Below are 26,686 nucleotides of genomic sequence, written 5' to 3'. Positions count from 1 at the left end.
CTGCATTTTGTTCTAAATGTTTGGGATTCATTCTTTTTGGATGTAGTTGAAATTTTTTCATTCTTGTTTAGTACTAAATGGAATCTTCCTTCTGAATCTTGTTTAACAAAGACTATGCTGTGATGAATGTTTGTGGAAGAGATAAAATATAAAGGTCTTATATTTTATTTCCCTGAAGTTTAAGTTCTAAAGACATTCAAGTAGTCAGAGGACCTTTAGAGTTAAAATGATTCTTTGGACAAAATCTTAACTAGTGCCATATTCTTTCACCAGGACGAAAATGATGATGACGATGACTGGAACCCCTGCAAAGCAGCAGGGGTGTGCCTCATGCTTCTGGCCACCTGCTGTGAAGATGACATTGTCCCACATGTCCTCCCGTTCATTAAAGAACACATCAAGAACCCAGATTGGCGGTACCGGGATGCAGCAGTGATGGCTTTTGGTTGTATCTTGGAAGGACCAGAGCCCAGTCAGCTCAAACCACTAGTTATACAGGTGAAGCTGAGGGATTTTTGGAGTAGAAAGTAGAATCTTTATTGTTTAAACTTAAAACATATCTTCTCTGTTTTTCAAAACAAAACTGTAAATTGTCATCTACAAAGATTATTTCTAGATACCTATTTACCTTTTTTTTTTTTTTTTTTTTGGGGACAGAGTCTTTCTTTTTCCCCCCAGGCGGGAGTACAGTGGTGCGATCTCGGCTCACTGCAAGCTCCGCCTCCTGGGTTCACGCCATTTTCCTGCCTCAGCCTCCCGAGCAGCTGGGATTACAGGTGTCCGCCACACACCTGGCTAATTTTTTGTATTTTTAGTAGAGACAGGGTTTCACTGTGTTAACCAGGATGGTCTCAATCTCCTGACCTCGTGATCCGCCCACCTCGGCCTCCCAAAGTGCTGGGATTACAGGCGAGAGCCACCGCGCCCAGCCTGATACCTATTTACTTTTAATGAGAGTAAAATATATTTCTTAGGTTTCTAATTAGTCAGCATGATTCAGAGACTTGAAAAAAGCCAAGAGAGAAGTCACCTTTAATTTCATTGCCCAGAAATAACCACTCTTAACTCTGTATTTATCCTTGAAGCTTTTTCCTGTGTGTATGTGTGTGCAACAGGCGCTTTCTGTGCAGATTGTTTTATAACTTGTTTCTTCATTTAATACTATGTTGTAAACATTTCCTGGTAATTTTTTTTTGCACCTAGCACTGATTCCCCATACTTTTTATTTTTATTTTTATTTATTTATTTATTTATTTTTTTGAGGCGGAGTCTTGCTCTGTTGCCCGGACTGGAGTACAGTGGCCGGATCTCAGCTCACTGCAAGCTCCGCCTCCCGGGTTTACGCCATTCTCCTGCCTCAGCCTCCCGAGTAGCTGAGACTACAGGCGCCCGCCACCTCGCCCAGCTAGTTTTTGTATTTTTAGTAGAGACAGGGTTTCACCATGTTAGCCAGGATGGTCTCGATCTCCTGACCTCGTGATCCGCCCGTCTCAGCCTCCCAAAGTGCTGGGATTACAGGCTTGAGCCACCGTGCCTGGCCTTGATTCCCCATAATTTTTAATAATGGCATTATTATTCTATTCTTTGGACAAAAATGGCCTTTATGTAATGAAAATGTTCTTGTGGAAATGTTGTGCTTGTTTTTTATTAAAAATCGTGCCGTTGCACTCCAGCCTGGGCAACAAGAGTGAAACTCCATCTCAAAAAAAAAAGAAAAGGAGTTTGTTATACTTGAGTTTAGTGCTTAAAGAATTCAGTCTTTCTGGATATAGCCAGATGCCATCATAGCTGCATCCTGGGAATTCTGAGTATCTGAGTAATTATTTTTTTTTTTTGAGGTGGGGAGGCTGGGGGCTGGAGTCTTACTCTGTTACCTGTGCTGGAGTGCTTAAGTGCAGTGGTGCAATCTAGGCTCACTGCAACCTCCAGCTCCCCAGCTCAAGCAATTCTCGTGCTTTAGCTCCCTGAGTAGTTGGGACTATGTGCCACCATGCCCAGCTAATTTTTGTATTTTTAGTAGAGAGACCGGATTTCATCATGTTGACCAGGCTGGTCTTGAACTCCTGACCTCAAATGATCTGCCTGCCTCAGCCTCCCAGAGTGCTGGGATTACAGGCATGAGCCATCATGCCCGGCCTCTATCTGAGTAATTTATTGCAGACTACTGAAAGCATTTACACCAAATTCTTAATATAAAACTCTAAACTGGAGTTTTGAAAGATATTTTCAAATATTTTGAAAGATGTTTCACACTATGTCCTGTAAAATTACAAAAGTATCTTGGTGACTTTTTTGAATTAAGCCATCCATTAGTATTTCTTTTTCTGAAGTAGTAGTTAACATGAATTTTAATCTTTGTTTTGCTTTGCTAATAACTGTTATATTTTCAGGCTATGCCCACCTTAATAGAATTAATGAAAGACCCCAGTGTAGTTGTTCGAGATACAGCTGCATGGACTGTAGGCAGAATTTGTGAGCTGCTTCCTGAAGCTGCCATCAATGATGTCTACTTGGCTCCCCTGCTGCAGTGTCTGATTGAGGGCCTCAGTGCTGAACCCAGAGTGGCTTCAAATGTGTGCTGGGTAAGGGGTTTTCTTCCTGGTCAGAAAAGAAGCTTGCCTTTGCCATTGGCAAGAAAGTAGAAGGTGTGGGAGAGAAATGGATCTGCCTCACTGGAAGCTTTTTTCCAAATAACATTTTCTTCCTAATTTATTCAATTAAAATGTGGGGGAGATTCCAACTGCAAGAGCCAGTGGGAACAGTTGACTCATGGTTACTGGTTCCTGAACCACTTAGAACAGTCATGGTAACCCAGTGGGGAAACTATCTGGACTTGGGTTGCTTTCTTGAATTGCTTAGGGATAAGAAGTTTTGATTAAGGTAGAGAGTTGTTGGCTACAAGAAGTATCATTGCTGAGAAGAGGGCAAGAGGAAAGGAAAGTGGGCAGCCTAAATGCTGAGTCAGTGTAGGCTAATGTAATTGGTTAAGGGGAGGAAGTTCAAATAAGGAATATAAGGAATGGGGCTAAAAGTCTGTGAAAGGAAACAGGAGAAACGAAATGGGAGGTATTGTTGAAAATACTCTGCTGCTTAGAGAGTTGTCAAATTATCAGACAGGATTTCTGTGATTGGAAACAGAAGAAATGGCAGGTGTTGGTGAAAGTACTCTGCTGCTTAGAGAGTTGTCAGATTATCAGACAGGATGAACAGAAAGTACAAATCAAATAAATAAATAGTTAATTTAAAAGATACCTGTAAAATGCCATCTTAGAGATTACCTTGGCAGAAAAAGTTGGAAGTTCACTGACACAGCCCAAAGTATCTTAATGAAAAATGAGATGGTCCTAAGGTGTGGGGTTCTTTCAGGATTAACACTGAACCTATCTGCATTTCAGGCTTTCTCCAGTCTGGCTGAAGCTGCTTATGAAGCTGCAGATGTTGCTGATGATCAGGAAGAACCAGCTACTTATTGCTTGTCTTCTTCATTTGAACTCATAGTTCAGAAGCTCCTGGAGACTACAGACAGGTAACTGATATTTCACAGAAATGAGTGACGTCTTTGCATCCAAGTTCTATTGCCTTCTGTGTGGAGGATACCTAGCTTAATCATAGAAGCATAGTGAGACAGGACAAGACTCTACCTTCTCTAGAGGAATTAAGAATCCCGCCAGAGGCCTGACACAGTGGCTCATGCCTATAATCCCAGCACTTTGGGAGGCCGAGGCCGGCAGATCACGAAGTCAGGAGATCAAGACCATCCTGGCTAACAAGGTAAAACCCTGTCTCTACCAAAAATACAAAAAATTAGCCAGGCGTGGTGGCGGGCGCCTATAGTCCCAGCTACTCAGGAGGCTGAGGCAGGAGAATGGCGTGAACCCGGGAGGCGGAGCTTGCAGTGAGCTGAGATCGCGCCACTGCACTCCATCCTGGGCGACAGAGCGAGACTTGGTCTCAGAAAAAAAAAAAAAATCCCACTGGGCACGGTGGCTCACGCCTGTAATGCCAACACTTTGGGAGGCTGAGGCAACTGGATCACCTGAGGTCAGGAGTTCGAAAGCAGTCTGGCTAACATGGTGAAACCCCGTCTCTACTAAAAATACAAAAAATTAGCTGGGTGTGGTGGCGCATGCCTGTAGTCCCAGCTAATCGGGAGGCTGAGGCAGGAGAATTGCTTGAACTTGGGAGGCGGAGGTTGCAGTGAGCTGAGATTGCGCCACTGCACTCCAGCCTGGGCAACAAGAGTGAAACTCCGTCTCAAAGCAAAAAAAAAAGGATCCCATGATTGGTTGACTGGTTTGTTTAAAGATAGAGAAAGAGATGCAGATTCCACCTACTTTAAAATTGTTCAGTATACAGCTTAAATCTGAATATAGTGTAATTTCTCTAGTTTCTTTTTAGACAGTAATTGATCTAGAGAGGTTCCTTCATTTTGCAGCATTGACAGTTAACAGGAGTATTTGGTTACAAGAGAAATGATAGTTTTCATTATGAATTTGATTGCCACACCAATAACTACCATTTTTATTTTTATTTTATTATCATTATTATTATTATTATTATTATTATTTGAGACGGAGTGCTGCTCTGTTGCCCAGGCTGGAGTGCAGTGGTGCAATCTTGGCTCATTGCAACCTCCTCAAGCGATTCTTCTGCCTCAGTCTCCTGAGTAGCTGGGACTACAGGCACATGCCACCATGCCCAGCTAATTTTAGTATTTTTAGTAGAGATGGGGTTTCACCATGTTGGCCAGTATGGTCTCGATCTCCTGACCCTCGTGATCCACCTGCCTTGGCCTCCCAAAGTGCTGGGATTACAGGCATGAGCCACCGTGCCCGGCCAACTAACCATATTTTATATGGGATGAAGAACTTGGTGTAAATGCAGTTGACTTAGAAAAAAGCTTTTGAAATGTTGTTTAAAGGCGTTTTAAGTTGGAGACAACCTTTAACAGTTCATGTTTTGTGTGAGCTATACCTAAAGTCATGAGCAAAGTAAACCTGAGTTAAGCACAAAAATCTCCCTTTTTTTTGAGACAGAGTTTCGCTCTTGTCACCCAGGCTGGAGTGTGCAATTGTGCAATCTTGGCTCACTGCAGCCTCCCGGGTTCAAGTGATTCTCGTACTTCGGCCTCCCGAGTAGCTGGTAGTAAAGGTGCCCGCCAACATGCCTGGCTAATTTTTGTATCTATAGTAGAGATGGGGTTTTGCATGTTGGCCAGGTTAGTCACAAACTCCTGACACCTCAGGTGATCTGCCCACTTTGGCCTCCCAAAGTGCTGGGATTAGAGGCCTGAGCCACTGTGCCCATCATCTCCATGCCTCTTTGAGATTGTATATGAAGACATCTTTTTTAAAGGAATGAAGAAAATTGGGGTATTTTCTTTTTTTTTGTTTGTTTTTGTTTTTGAGACAGAGTTTTGATCTTGTTGCCCTGGAGTGCAGTCTCGGCTCACTGCAACCTCCACCTCCCAGGTTCAAGGAATTCTTGTGTCTCAGCTTCCTGAGTAGCTGGGATTACAAGCATGTGCCCCTACGCCTGGCAAATTTTTATATTTTTAGTAGAGATGGGGTTTCACCATGTTGACCAGGCTGGTTTCAAACTGACCTCAAGTGATCCGCCTGCCTCAGCCTCCTAAATTGCTGGGATTACAGGCATGAGCCACCACATCTAGGCAAGAAAATTGGGGTATTTTCTTCATAGCTCTTCAGACAACCTGTTAAATTGTTCACATGATTCTTTACCATTTCAAACCATTTTTTCCTCTATAATTTTAGCCCATTTCCTAAAAGGGCCATTCTAAATTTTAACTGTCTGGAGACCATAATGAACATAGCCATTGGCTCAAAGGACTTGAAGATTTGGTTCTTGGATATTGTGTTTCCAGACTCAAACCAGGTCTGCAGTAATACCAGTTCCTGAGTTCTTATTTTTGGCAAGACATTGTCTATGTTCTTCCCTGTCCTTTTCAGTTGAGTCTTTAAGATTTTTGCTGTGTTCTTTACAGACCTGATGGACACCAGAACAACCTGCGGAGTTCTGCATATGAATCTCTGATGGAAATTGTAAAAAACAGTGCCAAGGATTGTTATCCTGCTGTCCAGAAAACGACTTTGGTCATCATGGAACGACTACAACAGGTGCTTCAGATGGAGGTGAGATCTAAGAGCACCCCTGACTATGGGTGGGAATGGGGCAGTACTTTTGACGCCTAGGTCTGTTTTCCAGACTGTTCTGTCTTTTTAGTATTTAAGTATATATTTTCTCAGATATAAAGCTTATACAAAAAAACATTGCACCTTAACATTAGCATTACTTGTCACGGTTTACTCATATATGTGTTCCACTATATGTATTATGGGTTTTGTTGTTGTTGTTGTTGTTGTCTACTCTCCTGTGTTAGTATTAGGGAAGATTATTAAATGGTCCCAGCAAAAGTGGAAGGTTTTCATGTAAAGTATGTTTTCTTATTTTCATTGTAGTCACATATCCAGAGCACATCCGATAGAATCCAGTTCAATGACCTTCAGTCTTTACTCTGTGCAACTCTTCAGGTATGATGGTGCCTTATCAATTCTTAACTCCAGGGAAGATAATTAATACCTCAGTATGACAAGTTCGTGTACACACAGAACTCAAAAATGGTATAGATGATGCAGATCAGAAGCTGTTCTCAGAAGGCTTTGATCTGTGATTGATTGATTGGGAGAGGAATTTCCCACCTGCCTTTCCTGTCTGTCTAGAAAGATTCAAATCCTACTTACTTACAGATGGTCTAGATGTAATCTTGATAAAATCAAACCAACTTAACTTCTCCTAATTCAATATACACTCATCAAACCTCCCGTCCTCACTCTTGTTTGTTTCAACTAACATCACTGTGTAGAGAAGGAAACTACTTGATGTGTGATGGTTCCTGTCAGCTGTATAGTTCATTTGTGTTGGCAGCTTGAATGGTTTTGGTATTTTGATTTTGAAAACCAAAAAACTCTTGGTTTTTTGTTAGGTTATTCAAGCCTTGCTCAGTCAAATTTGGTTCCCAGCTGTAGTTCACTTGGCTAAAAATAAAGCCTTGAATTTTTACCGTCATCTTTTGAAACATTTGGTGTTTGACCTCATGTCAGTGACATTCGTTGAAACAAACAAGAGTGAGGAAGGAATGTTTGATGGGAGAAGTCAGGTTGGTTTGATTGTATCAAGATTATTTCTAGATGATCTGTAAACGGGTAGGATATAGGAAGGGTTGCTTTTTGTTTGTTTATGAGTAAGAGCTCTAAGGTGATAGGGCCTTCTCTAAAGCTGAAGTAATTTAACTATCATTCTAGTAAGACTGGACTATGGAGGCTACCAGCAGGGATTTGTCAGACAGTAAGACAAACGCAGTTCAGAGGAAATGACCTTCTGCACAATGGAGGATCAGCTCACGTTTGTTCTGAAATGAGAAACAGGAGAAATGTTAAAATGCATTGCTGATGACTGGTACTGTCAATGTTTTTGAGTATAAAAAGTACATTTGGCATTCCCAAAATTAGAAAATATCAAGGGACTTAATTGATTTTTAAAAAGAAAAGGTAGGGCCGGGCGCGGTGGCTCAAGCCTGTAATCCCAGCACTTTGGGAGGCCGAGATGGGCGGATCACGAGGTCAGGAGATCGAGACCATCCTGGCTAACACTGTGAAACCCCATCTCTACTAAAAATACAAAAAACTAGCCGGGCGAGGTGGCGGGCGCCTGTAGTCCCAGCTACTTGGGAGGCTGAGGCAGGAGAATGGCGTGAACCCGGGAGGCGGAGCTTGCAGTGAGCTGAGATCCGGCCACTGCACTCCAGCCCGGGTGACAGAGTGAGACTCCGTCTTAAAAAAAAAAAAAGAAAGAAAAGAAAAGGTATAGTGTTCTGAATGGGAGATTTGGAATCAACTGATCTTGAACTCTTAACTCATTTCACAGAATGTTCTCCGGAAAGTGCAACATCAAGATGCTTTGCAGATCTCTGATGTGGTTATGGCCTCCCTGTTAAGGATGTTCCAAAGCACAGCTGGATCTGGGGGAGTACAAGAGGATGCCCTGATGGCAGTTAGCACACTGGTGGAAGGTCAGTGAGAAATACTGTCTGGTCAGGGAATGTCTTTGGAATGTAGGCATTTCAGTGGCCGTAAGTAATTGTCACCCAGGCTGGAGTGCAGTGGCACGATCTTGGCACACTGCAGCCTTGAAATCCTGGGCTTAAGTGATCCTTCCACCTCAGTGCCCCCCGAGTAGCTGGGACTACAGGTGCACACCACCATGCCCGGCTAATTTTTGTATTTTTGGTAGAGGTGGGGTTTCGTCATGTTGCCCAGACTGGTCTTCAACTCCTGAGTGATCCTCCTGCCTCAGCCTCCCAAAGTGGTAGGATTATAGATGTGAGCCACTGGGCCCAGCTTAATTTTGTGTGTGTGTGAAGATAGGGTCTCACTGTATTGCTCAGGCTGGCCTCAAACTTGTGGGCCCAGGCAGTCCTCCTTGCCAGGACATTAAAGAATTTTTGACTACAGAAAGCATAGTCCTTTTACTGGGGCATGAGTCACTTCAAAGTTAGATTGAACTTAAGTGCACACCACTTAAATTTGTGTAACTGCCTTGTCAGTCCATTTAAATAGAGAGCCAGTTTGCAGCTAAGAGTGGCAGAGGTGGTTTTTTTTTTTCTTTTTCTTTTTGAGACTCGTTCTGTTGCCCAGGCTGGATTGAAGTGGCACAATCTTGGCTCACCACAGCCTCCACCTCCCAGGTTCAAGCAATTCTTCTGTCTCAGCCTTCTGAGTAGCTAGGATTATAGGCATGAGCCACTGTGCCCTGCCAAAAGTTTCTATTTTCTTTCCTGGTACTTGACATCACCTGATTTGTTTCGTAATGCTTTTGGACTAAGGTTGACACATCATGGTGCCTGGTATGGGATGAAATGAAACATTGAGCAAGTTCTAGGAATTGGTTTTCTGATTTTTACATGTCTGACTGCAAAATTGGTTTGGGGAAGCCATATCTGATTTAAGACTCTTTGAAGGGCCATTACAAACCACTTTAGGAATCTGGAATGCCTCTTCATGGGTGGCCTGTAAGTACATTACTAAGGCCGTTTACCTGAGGACCACTCTCCTGAGGACCAGACCTGTTTTTGGCATAGACAGCCTATGTCCAACTGGTCTGTCAGCATGTGACCACTCCTCTGAAAGGGCAAAGAAGTTAATTTTGGCTCCTGGAGTGGCTGATTTGGATCTGAAGCCCAGTGCTGCTTTTCCTGACTGTGGCTTGTTTAGCCCTTGATGGGATTGCCTAAGGACCCTGTTTTGTAGTTGGGCTGCAGAAAGGACATGCTGTTATCAGATGAGGGGGCGGACAAGAGTCAGTACTGCTGGTTCAACCCATTTAAAATTAACCCCAACATTCCTTGAGGGCCATACCACTTTGTTGTATTAGCCAGAGTAAAGCCCTATTCTGTGGAGAGTGGGCATTGTCTCTGTGGTGTAAGAATTAGGGCCCTTCCAGCAGTAATAAATTTGGCTTAAGCAAGCCTTTAATGTCTTCATGATGGAATCGGTAACTAACGTACATTCCACCCAACCTGTTGAGTGGAGTGAGTACATTTTGGGAGAGGTAGGTTATGGGTTATTTTTACCTGCCTCTGTGTTAACCGGTGGTGCTGTCATTGGCTAATAGTTTATTTCATTACAGTGTTGGGTGGTGAATTCCTCAAGTACATGGAGGCCTTTAAACCATTCCTGGGCATTGGATTAAAAAATTATGCTGAGTACCAGGTAGGATATGCTTTTCTAAATAGTATATTCCCATTTTTACCTGATAGTCACTGTAGTGCAGACAAAACCAGGTTCTTATAGCTTAAGTAGTTTTTCCTTATACATTGTCCTAAAAGGCAAGCTGCTTTATTCATTGCCTGAATATTTGAACTGGAAGTAGTCCATGAAAAACAGGATATTAGATGCACCAGATAAAGGTGGATAAGATGACTGCCTAGACAGTACTAATGCGGGACCGGCTGTAAAGTTGAGCTATCAGCACCCTGGAGAGCAAGGCTTTTTTTTATTTTAAACCTTTATCAGTGATCTCTCTCAGATAGTCTTTGTTCCCTTCCTGCCATGTTGGTTGCTGAAAAATTAATCTCGGCAGAGGGAAGATGTTTTCTCCTTTGACTCTAGGTTCAAGTGATAAAAGCCCAGCAGCTAGTTAAAAATAATGTCTTGCCCCAGCAGGCAGCCTTTTCTGTTAGAAGATTATTTCCTTGATTCTTGGCAGGTTTGTTTGGCAGCTGTGGGCTTAGTGGGAGACTTATGCCGTGCCCTACAATCCAACATCATACCTTTCTGTGACGAGGTGATGCAGCTGCTTCTGGAAAATTTGGGGGTGAGTATCTACACACAATCTAATTAACCAGTCTTCTTTGAAGAAATCAATAGTTGGAAAGATAGTTAAATATCGACAGGCCGGGCACAGTGGCCTGTAATCCCAGCACTTTGGGAGGCTGAGGTAGGCGGGATCACCTGAGGTCAGGAGTTTGAGACCAGCCTGGACAACATGGTGAAACCCCGTCTCTATTATAAATACAAAAAAAATTAGCCGGGCATGGTGGCAGGGGCTTGTAATCCCAGCTACTCGGGAGGCTGAGGCAGGAGAATCGCTTGTACCTGGGAGGTGGAGGTTGCAGTGAGCCAAGATCGCGCCATTGCACTCCAGCCTGGGCAAGAAGAGCCAATCTCCATCTCAAAAAAAAAAAAAAAAAAAATCAGTGACAGGGAGCTGAGTTTCTAGAACATTGGCTTTGGGCTTATAAACAGGGGAGTTGTTCATTTCACGGATGATTCTAAAGAAAGAGTGTAAAGTTAATTAAAGGAATGTGTGCTCTATTAGAGGTTTTTAAAACAGTAAAATGCAAAGGAAAAGTAAATACAGTTGTTCTTTGACTTATGATGGAGTTAAGTCCCAATAAACACATTGTAAAGTAGAGAAATCATCAAACCATCATGAGCAGGGGACCATTTGTATATCATACCTCTCTCCAGAGGTAGCCATTGTTAATTATTATACGTGTCTTTAAGCTCTATATCCAACTTTGCTACTTTGCTTCTGTGTTCTCAGACAAGTCACTTGACTCTTAAGTCAGTCTCCTCATGTGTAAAGTGGGAATGACAATACCTGGCTAGCTTCTTAGAGTTGATGTGAGGTGCAAATGGGAAAGGTTTTGTAAGCTATAAAGGACCATCCAAATATTTAAAATCAGTAGTTGCTTGTTAGACATGAAATTTTTGTGGATCTTTGGACCAAACAAGTTTTCACTTAATTGACTTTTCCTTTTGTTCCTTGTCAGAATGAGAACGTCCACAGGTCTGTGAAGCCGCAGATTCTGTCAGTGTTTGGTGATATTGCTCTTGCTATTGGTGGAGAGTTTAAGAAATACTTAGAGGTTGTATTGAATACTCTTCAGCAGGCCTCCCAAGCCCAGGTGGACAAGGTAAGCTTAAAGCTATCTTGGCTGTTCTTTTAAGTCTAGCTCTAGTTGGAGGGACTGTTGACAAACATGCAGCTAAAGGTGTTCGGTATGATGTAGGTTCTGTTCTTTGTGTCTTACAGTCAGACTATGACATGGTGGATTATCTGAATGAGCTAAGGGAAAGCTGCTTGGAAGCCTATACCGGAATCGTCCAGGGATTGAAGGGGGATCAGGAGAACGTACACCGTTGAGTATACAATCCAGTTCCCTTCATCCACTGGCCAGTGTGCACTTAGCCAGATGGGCTATGTCTGTCATTCTGTAGCTTGCTTGTGAATTAGCGTCTGTTGCTTAAAGGCAGGAAGAAGGGGGAGCAGTGCCCTAATGAAGAGAGTGGCTTAGGGAAGACTGTACAGTATTGTTTTTGCTCTGCTGCTGCTTTTTTTTTTTTGCTTTTTTTTTTTTTTTGAGATGGAGTCTCACTCTGTTGCCCAGGCTGGAGTACAGTGGTGCAATCTCGGCTCACTGCATCCTCCACCTCCCAGGTTCAAGCAATTCTCCTGCCTCAGCCTCCTGAGTAGCTGGAACTATAGGCATCTGCCACTATGCCTGGCTAATTTTTACATTTTTAGTAGAGGCAGGCTTTCACCTTGTTGGTCAGGCTGGTCTTGAACTCCTGACCTCAAGTGATCTGTCTGCCTCGGTCTCCCAAAAGGCTGGGATTACAGGCTTGAGCCACTGTGCCCAGCCTTTTTATTTATTTTTTATTTTTTTGAGATGGAGTCTTGCTCTGTCGCCCTGGCTGGAGTGCAGTGGCGTGATCCCGGCTCACGCAAGCTCCGCCTCCCGGGTTCCCGCCATTCTCCTGCCTCAGCCTCCCGAGTAGCTGGGACTACAGGCGCCCGCCAACTCGCCCGCCTAGTTTTTTTTTTTGTATTTTTTAGTAGAGACGGGGTTTCACCGGGTTAGCCAGGATGGTCTCGATCTCCTGACCTCGTGATCTGCCCGTCTTGGCCTCCCAAAGTGCTGGGATTACAGGCTTGAGCCACCGTGCCTGGCCTTAATTTTTTTTATTTATTCTTTTTATTTTTTTGGAGATGATCTCACTCCATCACCCAAGCTGGAGTGCAGTGGCGCAATCACAGCTCACTGCAATCTTCACCTCCCGAGTTCAAGCAATTCCTGTGCCTCAGCCTCCTGAGTAGGTGGGACTATAGGCACGCACCACCATGCCCAGCTAATGTGTTTTTTTTTTTTTTTTTGTATTTTAGTACAGATAGGATTTCACCGTGTTGTGCAGGTTGCTCTCGAACCCCTGAGCTCAGGTAGTCTCGTACCTTGGGCTCCCAAAGTGATGGGATTACAGGCGTGAGCCACTGCACCTAGTCCTCTGCTTCTTTTTCTCTTATTTCTTGAGTTTTGCAAGGGATGGGATTCTGCAAAAGTGTTGGGGGGAAGAAACCCAACATTAAGTGCTTTCTGTATCAACCATGAGTGGCAGGTCCCCTACCCACTTCCCATCCTCACAAGCTAAATTGGAGGACTGGGGAGTCAGAATTCCTGTCACTTGTTCTTGTTGCTGATTGGGGAAATTTTTTTACTTCGCCCCTTTGGTATCATTAGCTCAGGGAAAAGTTACATTTGTTTCTTCTATATTTGCCTATAGGAAGAGGAATATTTGTCTCTTCTGTCGACTTGAGGAATGACACATTAGTCAAAGGAAGAATAATTTGATATAACTATATGCATTTAGTTATCCAGCTTGGACCTTGTATGATAGGGGTATAATAGTTGGAAATTTTGAAAAAGGATGTAGTCCTGCCATATGAGGGACAGGTGCATCAGACCTTCTCTTTTTTTTTTCTTTTTTTGAGATGGAGTCTTGCTCTGTCGCCCAGGCTGGAATGTAGTGGCGCAATCTTGGCTCACTACAAGCTTCGCCTCCTGGGTTCACGCCATTTTCCTGCCTCAGCCTCCCGAGTAGCTGGGACTACAGGCACCTGCCACCACGCCCAGCTAATTTTTTTGTATTTTTAGTAGAGACAGGGTTTCACCGTGTTAGCCAGGATAGTCTTGATCTCCTGACCTCATGATCCACCCACCTCGGCCTCCCAGAGTGCTGGGATTACAGGTGTGAGCCACCGCGCCCGACCAATACCTTCTCTCTCTTTTATAGCGGATGTGATGCTGGTACAACCCAGAGTAGAATTTATTCTGTCTTTCATTGACCACATTGCTGGAGATGAGGATCATACAGATGGAGTAGTAGCTTGTGCTGCTGGACTTATAGGGTAAGTTACACCCTGCTTCTAAGAACTTCTCATGGAAAATGAGAAACATGGAGTAAGGAGTTTTGAGAGTATTGCAGATGGCTACAATTCACTTCTTTGGCATAGAGATTTCTTTGTAGAACCCTTCATGTCCTGTTTTGAGTGTTCACATGATAGTTTATTCCAGACCCTCAAGGTCTCTGTATTACACCCCAATAAACTCTGATGTTGGTCAACAAATTGCCTCTGTTTAGTGAACTCTACTGAGGGTTTTATTTATCTTTGAATTATGCTAAGAAACCCATAGCACTGGTTTGGAAGGCTCAAAACATGATATTGGTATGGGGCCAGGAGCTCATTCTCAGCTGTGTTTGTTTTGCACAGGGACTTATGTACAGCATTTGGGAAGGATGTACTGAAATTAGTAGAAGCTAGGCCAATGATCCATGAATTGTTAACTGAAGGGCGGAGATCGAAGACTAACAAAGCAAAAACCCTTGCTACATGGGCAACAAAAGAACTGAGGAAACTGAAGAACCAAGCTTGGTAAGATCTTGCCTCCACTGTCCTCTTCTACTTCCTGGAGGAGGGAGGTATATTTTCTTCAGGCCATTCTGGCAAGCACTGCCTTCTGGCATTTTTTTGTTTGTACTGTTTCCCATGTAGGTGCTTCTGAGTCAGGCAACCTCAGTTTTTCCTTGAGCCAAATGTTTGGCTACTCATAGTGATGGAGAGCAGAACTTTTATAACTGGAATTCACTGAAATTCCCGGAGTATTTTGGGTCCTAATAAAATCATCAGTAATGTCATTTCCTCCTAATTCTCTTCTGTTTCCTATTCCTTTCCATTCTATTCTTTCTTTACAGCAGTGCTTTTAGACGTTTTCTAGCTCTAGAGAAGATTTCCAAAGTCAAAGTTGTCTGGCTCCTACTTTGTTTTTGTGTGTGTGTGTTTTTTCTTTTTGAGACAGAGTCTCACTGTCGTCCAGGCTGGAGTGCAATGGCACAATCTTGGTTCACTGTATCCACTGCCTCCTGGGTTTGAGCAATTCTCCTGTCTCAGCCTCCTGAATAGCTGAGATTACAGTCACATGCCACCACACCTGACTAATTTTCTTTTTTCTTTTTCTTTTTTTTTTTTTTTTTTTTTTTTTTGAGACAGTCTCACTCTATCGCCCAGGCTGGAGTGCAGGGGTGTGATCTCAGCTCACTACAACCTCTGCCCTCCTGGGTTCAAGTGATTCTCTTCCCTCAGTCTCCCAAGTAGCTGGGACTATAAGTGCAAGCCACCATACCCAGCTAATTTTTTTTTTTTGTCTGAGACAGAGTCTCGCTCTGTTGCCCAGGCTGGAGTACAGTGGCACGATCTCAGCTTATTGCAATCTCTGCCTCCTGGGTTCAAGCAGTTCTCTGCCTCAGCCTCCTGAGTAGCTGGGATTACAGGTGCCCCACCACCACCACGCCCGGCTAAGTTTTTTGTATTTTTAGTAGAAATGGGATTTCACCATCTTGGCCAGGCTGGTCTTGACCTCCTGACCTCGTGATCCACCTTCCTTGGCCTCCCAAAGTGTTGGGATTACAGGCGTGAGCCACCAAGCCTGGCCCAGTTTTTGTATTTTTAGTAAATATGGGGTTTCATCACGTTGGCCAGGCTGGTCTTGAACTCCTGACTTTAGTTGATCCACCCCTCAGCCTCCCAAATTGCTGGAGTTACAGGCTTTTGTTTTTTTTTTTTTTTTTGTATTTTTAGTAGAGACAGGTTTTCACCATGTTGGCCAGGCTGGTCCTGATCTCAGGTGATCCACCTTTCTCGGCCTCCCAGGTGTGCACCACCACGCCAGGCCTTGGCTCCTACTTTGAAATGCAATTTTGTTTGGAGACAGAGTCTCCTCTGTCACCCAGGCTGGAGTGCAGTGGTACAATCATACCTCATAGAAGCCGCCAGCTCCTGGGCTTAAGTGGTCCTCCTGTCTCAGCCTCCCAAGTGGTTGGGACTGCAAGCAAGAGCCTCCATGACTGACAAGGTCTCCAGTTGCCCAGGCGGGTTTTGAACTCCTGGCCTCAAGCAGTTCTCCCTCCTTGGCCTCCCAAAGTGCTGAGATTATAGGCTTGAGCCACTGCACCCAGACTGAAATATAGTTTTAATTTCTTTCCCTCTTAGTTATCTTACCCCACAGATCTCAGTAAAATTGGCTCTTTGAGTTTCCCTCCAATCCTCTGATGTAGGTGTTAATAAGAGCAGGTGGATGGCACATAAGACAAGAAGAGTGTCATTCCTTGAAAAGTTGACAAATTCCATTCAGGCCTAGGAGCATGTAATTGTAGGAGTCAGCATTATTGGCTCTGTTGGGTATATGTGATCTCAAAGATTGACCTTTTTTTCCATCTGTTTTCAGATCTGTTACCATTGGGATGATAACCTGAGGACCCCCACTGGAAATCTCCAATCTTTTGAAAAACCTGGAAGTGAGGAGTGTGCACGGATGCTGAATGTTTGGGAATGAGAGGATGAGTGAGTGAGGCTTGAAAACACACCACATTGAAAATCCTGCCACAGCAGCAGCCGCAGCCGCCAACAGCAGCGCTGTTAGTGAGCTAAGTAAGCACTGACTTCGTAGAAAACCATAACATCGGCCATCTTGGAAAAGAAAAACAATGGAGTTACTTATTAAAAAAGAAAGAAAGAAAGCTGTCTCTTCCCAGGAGAGGCTAGAAGTAGCTTTTCTGTCTTTTGGCCAGTGCCGAGTGGAATGCCTGGTTTGGGGGAGGAGGAGGGACTGGGTTCAGCTGTGGTGCTTTGTTGTAAAAGGCAGCCTGGCCTTTGCTACTGAGGAGAAAGATGGAGTCTGGGTCTCAAGCCCACCTTCGCTGTACCTTTGCCACATGGTACTCTATGCTTGCCGGCTAGAAGGAGGGTGAGGGATTTTTTACAGTCTGAGAATGAGTGTGTGTGAGTGAGGCGGTATCCACATTCTCAACTTCAAGTCATTGCAGTTTCTTTTTCCCAGAAAACAAGGGGTTAGATGTTGCATTTCATAAAACTAACCGAAGTTCTGTCTACTGATGCAGCACAAGAGATGTAAAAAAAAAAAAAAAAAAAAAAAAAAAAAAAAAAAAAAAAAAAAAAACACAAAAAAAACAAAAACAGGAAAGACGCTCTTTAGGTTTTGTTTTGTTTTTTCGTTTTTTTGTTTTTTTTTTTTTTTTATTCTAGGGAAAACACTGACGAATGGTCAGAGCTCCTATCCTGATCTTTTCATCAAGGCGCCTTTCCTAATAATATGGTTCAACTGTGAATGTAGAAGTGGGGGGGAGGGGGGAGAAAAAGAAAACTCTGGCGTTAGAGGATATAGAAAAATATAAGTACAATTGTTACAAATAACGCAGATTTCAAAAACAAAAAAAGTCACAACCCAAACAAACCAAAATTTAAATGATCAGAATTGGCAGCACAAAGAAAACGCCCTCTCCTGACTTGTATTGTGGCAGTCTGAACGCCCCCAGAAAATTGTGCCAAAGAGTTTAGAAAAATAAATATACAATAAAAGTAAACACACACGTACACACAGAACAGCAAACTTCAGGTAACTATTCTGGATTGCAAACAGGATAAATTAAATGTTCAAACAATCTGATAAAATAACCATTTGGAAACTGCTTGGCCTTCTGTTCTTTTATTTGATTGACTACAATGTGGTATTGGTCTCTTGCTGCACTTCAAAACCAACAAAACAAAAAGTGTGTATGTGAATACACAAACACACTAACTAGAACTCTTGTGATGAAAATGGCACTTGAAAAAGGTTATATTTTTCCACTGAAGTTGAAGGTTAATAAAAATGGTGTCAAACGTCCCCTGGTCACACACTTTAATATTTTTTTAGAAGTGTGATGTATGATTACCATAAATCAGACTTAATTATTTTCCCTTTTACAAGGGAACAGGGCATCCTGAATTTTAGAGTCTTTCAGCAATAAGAAGGGATGTTGGTGAGCTTTGATCCTCTTTTGGTTTTGCAGTTGTTAGGAGTTTTTGCTGGCATTTTGAATATGCTGCTTTCAGAAAAACCAAGGAAGTTTTAAAATTGCTTCCTAGTCCTTAGAGGACTAAAAACAAGACCCTCATTCCCACTTTCATTTCCACTCTAGCAAAAAGTATGGTCTTGTGTTTTTCTCCAACTCCTCATTTATATCCTCCCTTCCATGTCCAAGCCTTCCATACATAAGTGGGATTGGCTCAGTTTTGCCCATCCATATGGCAGCATCTCTAATAGCTCTTGTACAGGGTATCAGATATTGTGCCTTTTGGTGCCAGGTTCAAAGTCAAGTGCCGATCTATGAACCAGTGTACAAAAAAAAAAAAAAAAAAAAAAAAATCCAGGTATTTGAAGGAGAGACGCTCCATTGTGAATAAAGAGCTCATACCAGCTCCTAAGCCCTATTAAGAAGAGGCCTGGTCCTCTAATGCCTTGTTTCCATTTCAGTTGTTCTTTGAGAAACAGAATGATGTACTAACCATTCCTGATTATTAGATAGGCTTGGGTCAGGGCTTAGGGAGGGGGCAGAAATATTGGGGATAGAAAAAAAATCTGATCATTCCTCAGTGCTACCCATTTCTGTCCTGTGTGGGCTGCTTAGCTAGACAGCAGGAGAATAAAGTACACTGAGAACCATAATGAAAAAAACTTCCGTGTGTTTTGTCATGTTTTGTTCCAGGGAAGCAGTTGATGAGTGCTGTTACTAATGCTTTCTCCCAGATCCATTCAGTGGTGGAGAGGAGGAAAATGGGCTGGCTGGACGTGGTCTTGGTGCCTTGCAGTTACTCTGCACTGGTTATGCATTTAATCCTCTTTTATAGTTAACCTTTTGCTAGTGGATTTTCCATAGTCTTGGTATTTGTCCTTAAATCAGTTATACCATCTAAGGCAACTGGATGCAAAATGCATTCTGTCCACTCACTGGGCCTTCCCCACCCTAGTCTTGGCACATTCCTTCAAAAATGTAGTTACCGTCTGCTTGGGAAGATGTCAGTGCAAATGTGAAGAAAATGGGCATCAGACTAGGCTTTGGTTTACCACAAGTGGCAGCTGCCTATATCAATTACATTTATTAATTTTGCTTTTCATTTTTCCCAGTTCTTCTCAGCCCTCCTCTGTTGAAACGTTGGACTTCTTGCTGTCAGAGGCAACTGTAATATTGCCTTAGGGACTTGCGGAGAAAGGGGAATTGCTCAGCATAGTGTTTTAACTTGCAGAACCAAGCAATCAATTTACTCTTACTATTTAAGAAGTGTGTTAGTCCGACTTTAAGAAAAATCCAAACTCCATTAGCTTTTGATAGCATCTTTGTTTTTGAAACAACTTCAATCTGTAATTGGCATTCAGAATGCCCTTGGCATGCCAGTCTGTGATGGCATTTAAGACCTGTAAAACACTTGAGCCCAACTAGATTAACCAAAACTGATAACCACCACCTTTATCTTCTAAATAAAGTCCGCTTTATTTTTATTTTCAACATCTTGCTTTTTTTTTTTTTTTGTCCCAAATGGTGTCACCTCCATGGAGGTGAAATGGTTTGAAAGAAGTCAGAATGTGTGGTGAGAGGTGTTTGTGTGTGTATGTGTGTGGGGGAAAGGAGGGACACACATCTTGAAATGGACTCTACGTAGTGTAATGTGATATAGATGAAACAGTGTCCTACAAATGAGGTAAGGAAAAAGTATGCATGGAGGAGGTTTTGTGTTTGGAGAGTTTGAAGCAGGAGCAGAGATTGTCCTCTGTTTTGTGCCTGTTTCTCAAGCTAATGATGTGTCGTCTAATGGATCATCCAAAAGTTGGCCTTTCACTTAGTTTTCATCACGTGTTTCATTTCTACTTGCATTGCCTTCCCCCCCACCCCCCACCAAGAAACGTGGAAAGAAAACACTAATTTGAGATTTAGGAGACTGGGCCCTTTCCTTAACCCTGCTGCTTATTAGCGTAGTGGTGCCTGCAGGCTAGTTCATGGAAATAACCCTTTCTTAGTTAAGCAAAATGAGGGCTGTAGACTCCATGTGGCCTTTCCCCTTTTCTGATTGTACACCTGTTAGTAAACTTTTGATCATGCATATCCCATGTGTTTATAAATTATATACTTGGACTACTATAACTACATATTGTGTAATCATAAGACACAAAAATAGAAAGTAAAAAGCAATTATATGATAAATAGTTGTAGTATTTCTAAATCCAATTTGGAGGTTACTGAGTTATAGAGAGTAACTTTTAATTCTTACCAGACTGCATTAAGTCCTGAACAGCAATGATTCACTGAGAACATTTCTCCACTGAAGGTGAGATTTGAGAAAAGAATGCAATTAGTTCATCAAATGGCAGAGAAGGAGCAACTGCTCCCACAAGAAACCCCATTACTGTATACCTGGTCCCAAAACAAACATTCAGAAACATACAGTGCAAGCCTGCAGTTCCACCTGGCCTCCAAGGTCCCAGCTTGGCCCACCTAAAGTGAAAAATGGTAAACACTGAGGTTTTATGTTTTAATTTGTACAACAACCTTAGTATTCCTGTTTTACTGATGAGGAAGGAAGGGCAGAAAGATTGACTCATCAGACCAAGGTCACTTAGAGCCAGAATTCAGAGCCAGGTCTGTCAAATCAAGGCTTTACACATTTGCCCTGGACAGATGCTGTGAGTCTCTCAGTGATAAAAAAACAAAGGTCCATATTGCACATACTTAGGATATGCCATCCATTCCCTTCCGAGCACTACCTAAAAATATATTTTAATTTCGTTATTTGTTGCCAGTTTCTCCCACTGTAACATAAGTTACCTAATGCAGTGACGTTGGCTGTCTTTTAGTATGCTCAGCTGAGAGAGCGCCTGACATATAGTAGACTTTTGACAAATATTTGTTGAACTAATGACATAGTAGAGTTCACAGAGTTCCTGTGATGGCATCACTTAGCCTTTGAAGGGCAGAGCATCCAGAAACCTCGGAATGGCAGGGCCACAGAAGACTTCTAGGTCTTATCTGTTGGATGACTTCAGGCTGACTTCTCAACCTTGGATTAACTGATGGAATGGGAACAGGATTAGTGAATAGTTAGTCATTATTTACATGATGTTCTTTTTAGGTACTTACAAGATGCTAGGCCTATAATAAGTATCTTTCATAGAGAAATAAACTTTATCAACACTGTAAGGAAGGCACCATTTTAGTCCCATTTTACAGGAGGAAATGGGAACAGGCTAAGAACCTTGCCCAAAGTCATGTAGGCTAGCAAGCAGTGCTGACCTTCCAGATTTATACCTCTAGCCTACGTTGTGTGCCAGTGTTGTAAATGAGCTTACAGTTACTAATCAGAGAGAACCCTGGTTGAAGAGATTTTGGAATTCAATAGCAAAGCCATTTTGTCTTAATTCTACAATAAGTTCCATTATTAACCTTTGGCAACTGCCAGACTTAATTGAGTGTATATGAGTGTGAGATCAGCTTCTCTCCTAATTGGAGTTTGAATATGTGTGTGATCAGCTTCCCTCCTGATTGGAGTTTGAACCAAACCATCTCCCTGCACTTGTGCTCCGTTTTCTCTAAGCTGGAAGCTTTTGGGAACCAGGGCTGGGGGAGGGGTGGTTGTTGGTGCTCTGTGGCCAGAAAGGCCACTAGGCTGCTGAGTAAGCTCCACATCTGAATTACCCCAGCTCCGTCAGCTGATCCCATGCACAGCACAGGCAGGAGGCCTTCAAAGCCTGAGCTGTTCCCTCTCCCAGGTGCTCCTTGGCCACAGGTTACCAAGCTGAGCTGTCCTCAGTGTGAAATGTACCTTTTTGTCTGAAAGGAAAGTACATCTCAGCTTTGGCATATAGCATTAGCTCTGGATACAGAGGGGCAGCCTGTCACCATTTCCAAAGGAAAGAGTTCACAAATGGCTCTGTGTGAATAAGCTCTTCATAGCAATGAGCAATGCCTGCTATGTTCTGGGCATTGCCCTTCAAAATATTTTAGTCTTGAGTATGACCTTGGGCAAATTCTCCACCTCTTCTGATTCTCAATTTCCTCCTGTAAAACAGGGATCCCAAAGAAAGATAATACATATAAAGTTTTTAGCACAGGACCTTGAACTCACATTGATTAACCAGTCAACTACTACTGGCCAGGCACCGTGTATGCTTGTAATCTCAGCACTTTGGGAGGCCGAGGTTGGAGGATCGCTTGAGCCTAGGAGTTGGAGATCAACCTGGACAACATAGGGAGACCTTGTCTCTACAAATAATAAAAAACATTAGGCCGGGTGTGGTAGCTCACGCCTGTAATCCCAGCACTTTGGGAGGCCGAGGTGGGCGGATCACCTGAGATCAGGAATTTGAGACCAGCCTGGTCAATATGGTGAAACTCTGCCTCTACTAATAATACAAAAATTAGCTGGACATGGTGGTGTATGCCTGTAGTCCCAGCTACTCAGGAGGCTGAAGCAGAAAAATCACTTGAACCCGGGAGGCAGAGGTTGCAGTGAGTCAGGATCGTGCCACTGCACTCCAGCCTGGGCAACAAAGCGAGACTCTGTCTCAAAGAAAAAGGCCCGGCGTGGTGACTCACACCTGTAATCCCAGCGCTTTGGGAGGCCAAGGCAGGTGGATCACCTGAGGTCGGGAGTTTGAGACAGGCCTGACCAACATGGTGAAACCCGTCTCTACTAAAAATACAAAATTAGCCGGGTGTGATAGCACATGCCTATAATCCCAGCTATTCAGCAGGCCAAGGCAGGAGAATCACTTGAATCTGGGAGGTGGAGGTTGTGGTGAGCTGAGATCGCGCCATTGTACTCCAGCCTGGGCGACAAGAGCGAAACTCTGTCTCAAAACAAAAGTGAAAACAAAAAAACACATTACCCAGGTGTGGTGGGAGGATGAGGCAGGAGGGTCACCTGGGCCCAGGTGATCAAGTCTGCAGTGAGATGTGATTGCGTTACTGCACTTACCAAACAACTGTTTGCGTGCCAGGAGACACTGGGGATATAGCAGTGAACTAAGCAAACAAAATCTTCCGGGGAGCTCACATTCTGATAGATAAGAAATAGTCAATATTCAATAATTCAATGTAACTTTTTAAAAACTGTTTGGGAGATAGCAGAAAAGAACATGGCTGTGGATAAAAATGAAGTACATATGGAATTATTAAAAAAAACATCTGGGCGTGGTGGCTCACGCCTGTAATCCAAGCACTTTGGGAGGCCGAGGCGGGCAGATCACCTGAGGTTGGGAGTTCGAGACCAGCCTGACCAACATGGAGAAACCCCGTCTCTACAAAAAATACAAAATTAGCCAGGCGTGGTGGCACATGCCTGTAATCCCAGCTACTCGGGAGGCTGAGGCAAGAGAGTCGCTTGGACCCGGGAGGCAGAGGTTATGCCTGGGCAACAAGAGCGAAACTCTGTCTCAAATAAAAAGAAAACAAAAACAAAACACTCTATTCCCTCCCAAACCCTACTAATTCAATTAGAGGCTCTGCATTACCTCCACAGGAATTTGGGGACATGGTGAAGGAATGTCTTTCTACCACTGCCCTACCCTCCAATCTGATGGAACACCTGCAGCTACAGTTGGAGTCCTAGGATGCTTGCATGGTCAGTGGCCCATTTTCTAGGGTCTGGAACTGGAGGGTGAAGGTGGCACCCAGATCCTGCATTGTCACATGGGGCTAATCAATTTTCCTGCCCGCCAGGGTTCCATTTGAGTCATCTGGGTTTTATTTTGATTCAGCCTCTTTAACTGGCTGCTAATGTCACCTCCTCCTACTCTTTTCAGGCAATAATGGGACAGGAAAGACAAAAGTCTTTCTCCAGAGCAAGAGTCATGGGAGTGGGAGAGTCTCTCCCTGGTGGTTTCCAAGGAGGAAACACTGGCAGGGCCAGCTCTGGGGACCTGCCTTTGCACTGTCTCTCCTACCGTAACGATTGGAGGTGGGTCTTCTGTTACCACGCCTGTGAAGACCATTTAGAAATGTTTTACAACTCACGCCTGATCACTGTCCACCACTTTCCCCACTCTCCTCCCACCGTGGCTCCAATCCCCTTCACCATACCCCCTGTTATTGTCTCCACCATGATGAGCCCTGCCAATATCAGGGGCTCTTAAAAGGGATTCAGACCAATGTTCAGCTTTCTCAGATGAGGAAACAGGCCTAGAAAAGTGAAGTGGTCCTAAGTCACACTGCCTCATTTATTTACTCATTCAGCAAAGAATATACTTGCTTACTCTTTTAAGATTTAGCTTAGACAGGTGCGGTGGCTCGTGCCTGTAATCACAGCACTTTGGGAGGCCGAGGCAGGTGGATGGTTTGAACCCAGGAGTTCAAGAACAGCCTGGGCAACATGGTGAAACCTTGTCTCTACAAAAAACACAAAAATTAGCAGGGCGTGTGGCATGCGCCTGTAGTCCCAGCCGAGGCGCAAGCCACCACGCCTGGAGACTGAGGTGGGAGGATCACCTGAGCCCAGGAAGGTGAAGCTGCAGTGAGCCAAAATCGCACCACTGCACTCCAGTCTGGGGGCCAGAGCAAGACCCCGTCTTTTTAAAAAAATAAAATAAATAAGAACTTATAAAAGAGACCTTCTCTGAATACTGTGAAGCAGATCCCACCCTCCCATTCTTCTCTAGCGCTGCCCCTTGGTGTTTCTTTTTATCCTTTATCACAATCTCTTTTTTTTTTTTTGAGACAGTTTCACTCTTGTTGCCCAGGCTGGAGTGCAATGGGGTCATCTCAGCTCACTGCAACCTCCGCCTCCTGGGTTCAAGCAATTCTTCTGCCTCAGCCTCCCAAGTAGCTGGGATTACAGGGACCCACTATCACACCCAGCTAATTTTTGCATTTTTAGTAGAGATGGGTTTCACCATGTTGGTCAGGCTGGTCTCAAAGTCCTGACCTCAGGTGATCCGCCTGCCTCGGCCCCCCAAAGTGCTGGGATCACAGGCATGAGCCACTGTGCCTGGCGCTTTGTCACGATTTCTAGTGGTTTTACTTATTCGTCTTTTTATTTTTCTGACTTCTCTACCATACTGCAAGTTCCACAAGAGCAAGAGACATGTATACCCGTCAGAGACATGTTCAGCACTGTATTTTCAGTACCCAGCAGCACATAATACATGTTCAAGAAATCTTTGCAGAATAAATATACAATGAGCAGGTACCGACCCTCAGGGCATGTTAGAATACAAGAATGGTAATCCCTGCTCTCAGAACTGCCTGGGATGAGCAGCAGAACTAGAAATGGAGAATGCAGTGAGATCAGGTCCAGATTGGAGGAGGGGGAGGATTTTAGGGCACCTGAACCAGGCCTAATCTCTGTTGGACTTTTGCTACCAATCACCTAGAACCAAGGATAGAACCATTAGGCTGCAGCCCGCCAGGTGACTCAATTAGGCCCTGAGCATCCAAGCAGCAGCAGGGGCTGATGACTCATCCCAGAGTGTGTGTGCTTAGAGGGTCCTGGGACCCATTACCTTTTCCAGTGAGGGAGAGCTTGCCAGTTGGTCTCATGGGTCCTGTTTGTGGCCAAGTCCAAGATTACTGAGGGTCCCAGAGACAACCCTACACCTCCTAGCCTAGCCGCCAATCTTTTGCCTGGTCCCTTGCTTCAGAAGAGATCTTGGGGAGTGTTAGGGAAAGGAACATCTGCCTAGCCCTTGGGATTAGTGGGGTGACAGATGTCCCCACTGGTTTGCCTTCATATCTAAAGGGTAGAGGGGTCATCCCACGTGGCTCAGAGAAAGCTAGTGCCTCAGAGAACAAGTGGCTGACCTGCCTTCCTGTTCTGGACTACAAAAGGGAGCCGGTGCTGGCGGGAAAGACTGAAAGGGAACCCAGCAGGAGGAGGAGGAAGGAAGCCACTGAGAATCCCCCCTTCTACGAAGAGAACAAGTCTAGAGCTCTGGCTGGCTCTCCTGGTAGAAGCTCACCTCTCAGTCCAATTTTCTCCCAGCAGTGAGGAAAGATGGCAGCTGCTGCTTTTCAAAGCTCAGAGAGAGCAAGAAGCCTTTTCCTTCCATCCTTCCCCTCGGAGATTCCCACCCCCCACACCCCCTTAGGATCCAAAAAGGTAGGCTCAGGTTCCCAGCAGTCTTCACAGTTAAAGCCTGAATCTGCCAAAAGCCCCTGCCCAGCTTATCCCCTGCTTCCGGGCTTTGCCTCCCTGTCCACAGAGGATGCTCTTTAGCCAGAGTCCTCCACGGTTCCCCTGATCATTCCCTACCTGCAGCTAGGCTGACCATGCCTCTGTCCACATTGTTTAATCCACCAGGCAATACTCAAAATGACTCGTTAACACTTCCTGAGCATTCGCAGGCTGCTGTATTTAGTTCTGATTCCCATTCTTCCTCCATGAGCGTTGTTAGGTGGGGCATGATCTCCAGCTTAGAAAGGTTAAGGTAACTTGCCCAAGGTCACACAGCAGGAAAGTAGCAAAAAACTTGTTTCTCTTGCCCAGGAGTTTGGCAGGTGCTCAAATAATCTTTGTGGAAAGGGTGAAATCTGTTGTTTCTTCATTTCCCTGACCTATGGGTACTTGAGGGTGGCCGGGGAGTGGTGTGTGGCAAGGGGGATGGCTGTCCTTCTTCATGAATGAACCTTTGACCTCCTTAGTTCACTCTCACTTCCAAAGAAGTTACAGCTTTAACTCTAATCTCTCTGTACCCTATGTTCAATGTATTTATCGCAGCAATGCCCCTTTTTCCAAGAGTAGGTCTAATGATTTCCTCCTCAAAAGCGCAAAGATAAAAAAAAAATCCAAATAAACAGCCCCGTTTCCTCCCCAAATATACAGCCCATAACTAAACAACCAAAACAACCAAAGCACCAGCCCGGCCCCTGCACTGACCGCAGACGCCCCCAACACACGCCACCACGCCACACTGCGCCGGGAGGCGTCGGGGAGGGGGCGCCAGCGC

The 26,686-nt window shown here is 44.1% G+C and overlaps 1 protein-coding gene across 1 annotated transcript in view; it reads left to right on the top strand.

Annotated features, from left to right (window-relative positions):
* KPNB1 (karyopherin subunit beta 1) overlaps nucleotides 1-18,421 on the top strand; it is a 37,814-nt gene extending 19,393 nt beyond the window's left edge. Inside the window, exons 10-22 of the mRNA XM_023204317.2 lie at nucleotides 274-498; nucleotides 2,391-2,582; nucleotides 3,396-3,526; nucleotides 6,005-6,152; nucleotides 6,480-6,551; nucleotides 7,945-8,089; nucleotides 9,706-9,788; nucleotides 10,285-10,392; nucleotides 11,354-11,497; nucleotides 11,617-11,722; nucleotides 13,653-13,767; nucleotides 14,131-14,292; nucleotides 16,142-18,421. Coding sequence (XP_023060085.1) covers nucleotides 274-498; nucleotides 2,391-2,582; nucleotides 3,396-3,526; nucleotides 6,005-6,152; nucleotides 6,480-6,551; nucleotides 7,945-8,089; nucleotides 9,706-9,788; nucleotides 10,285-10,392; nucleotides 11,354-11,497; nucleotides 11,617-11,722; nucleotides 13,653-13,767; nucleotides 14,131-14,292; nucleotide 16,142 — 1,632 coding nt within the window. The 3' untranslated portion in view covers nucleotides 16,143-18,421. The remainder of the gene's footprint in view (nucleotides 1-273; nucleotides 499-2,390; nucleotides 2,583-3,395; nucleotides 3,527-6,004; nucleotides 6,153-6,479; nucleotides 6,552-7,944; nucleotides 8,090-9,705; nucleotides 9,789-10,284; nucleotides 10,393-11,353; nucleotides 11,498-11,616; nucleotides 11,723-13,652; nucleotides 13,768-14,130; nucleotides 14,293-16,141) is intronic.
* The last annotated feature ends 8,265 nt before the right edge of the window (nucleotides 18,422-26,686 follow it).

The sequence above is a fragment of the Piliocolobus tephrosceles genome, chromosome 16, assembly GCF_002776525.5.
Source record: "Piliocolobus tephrosceles isolate RC106 chromosome 16, ASM277652v3, whole genome shotgun sequence".
NCBI classification, from domain to species: Eukaryota; Metazoa; Chordata; class Mammalia; order Primates; family Cercopithecidae; genus Piliocolobus; species Piliocolobus tephrosceles.
This window is presented reverse-complemented; position numbering and strand designations above follow the sequence as displayed.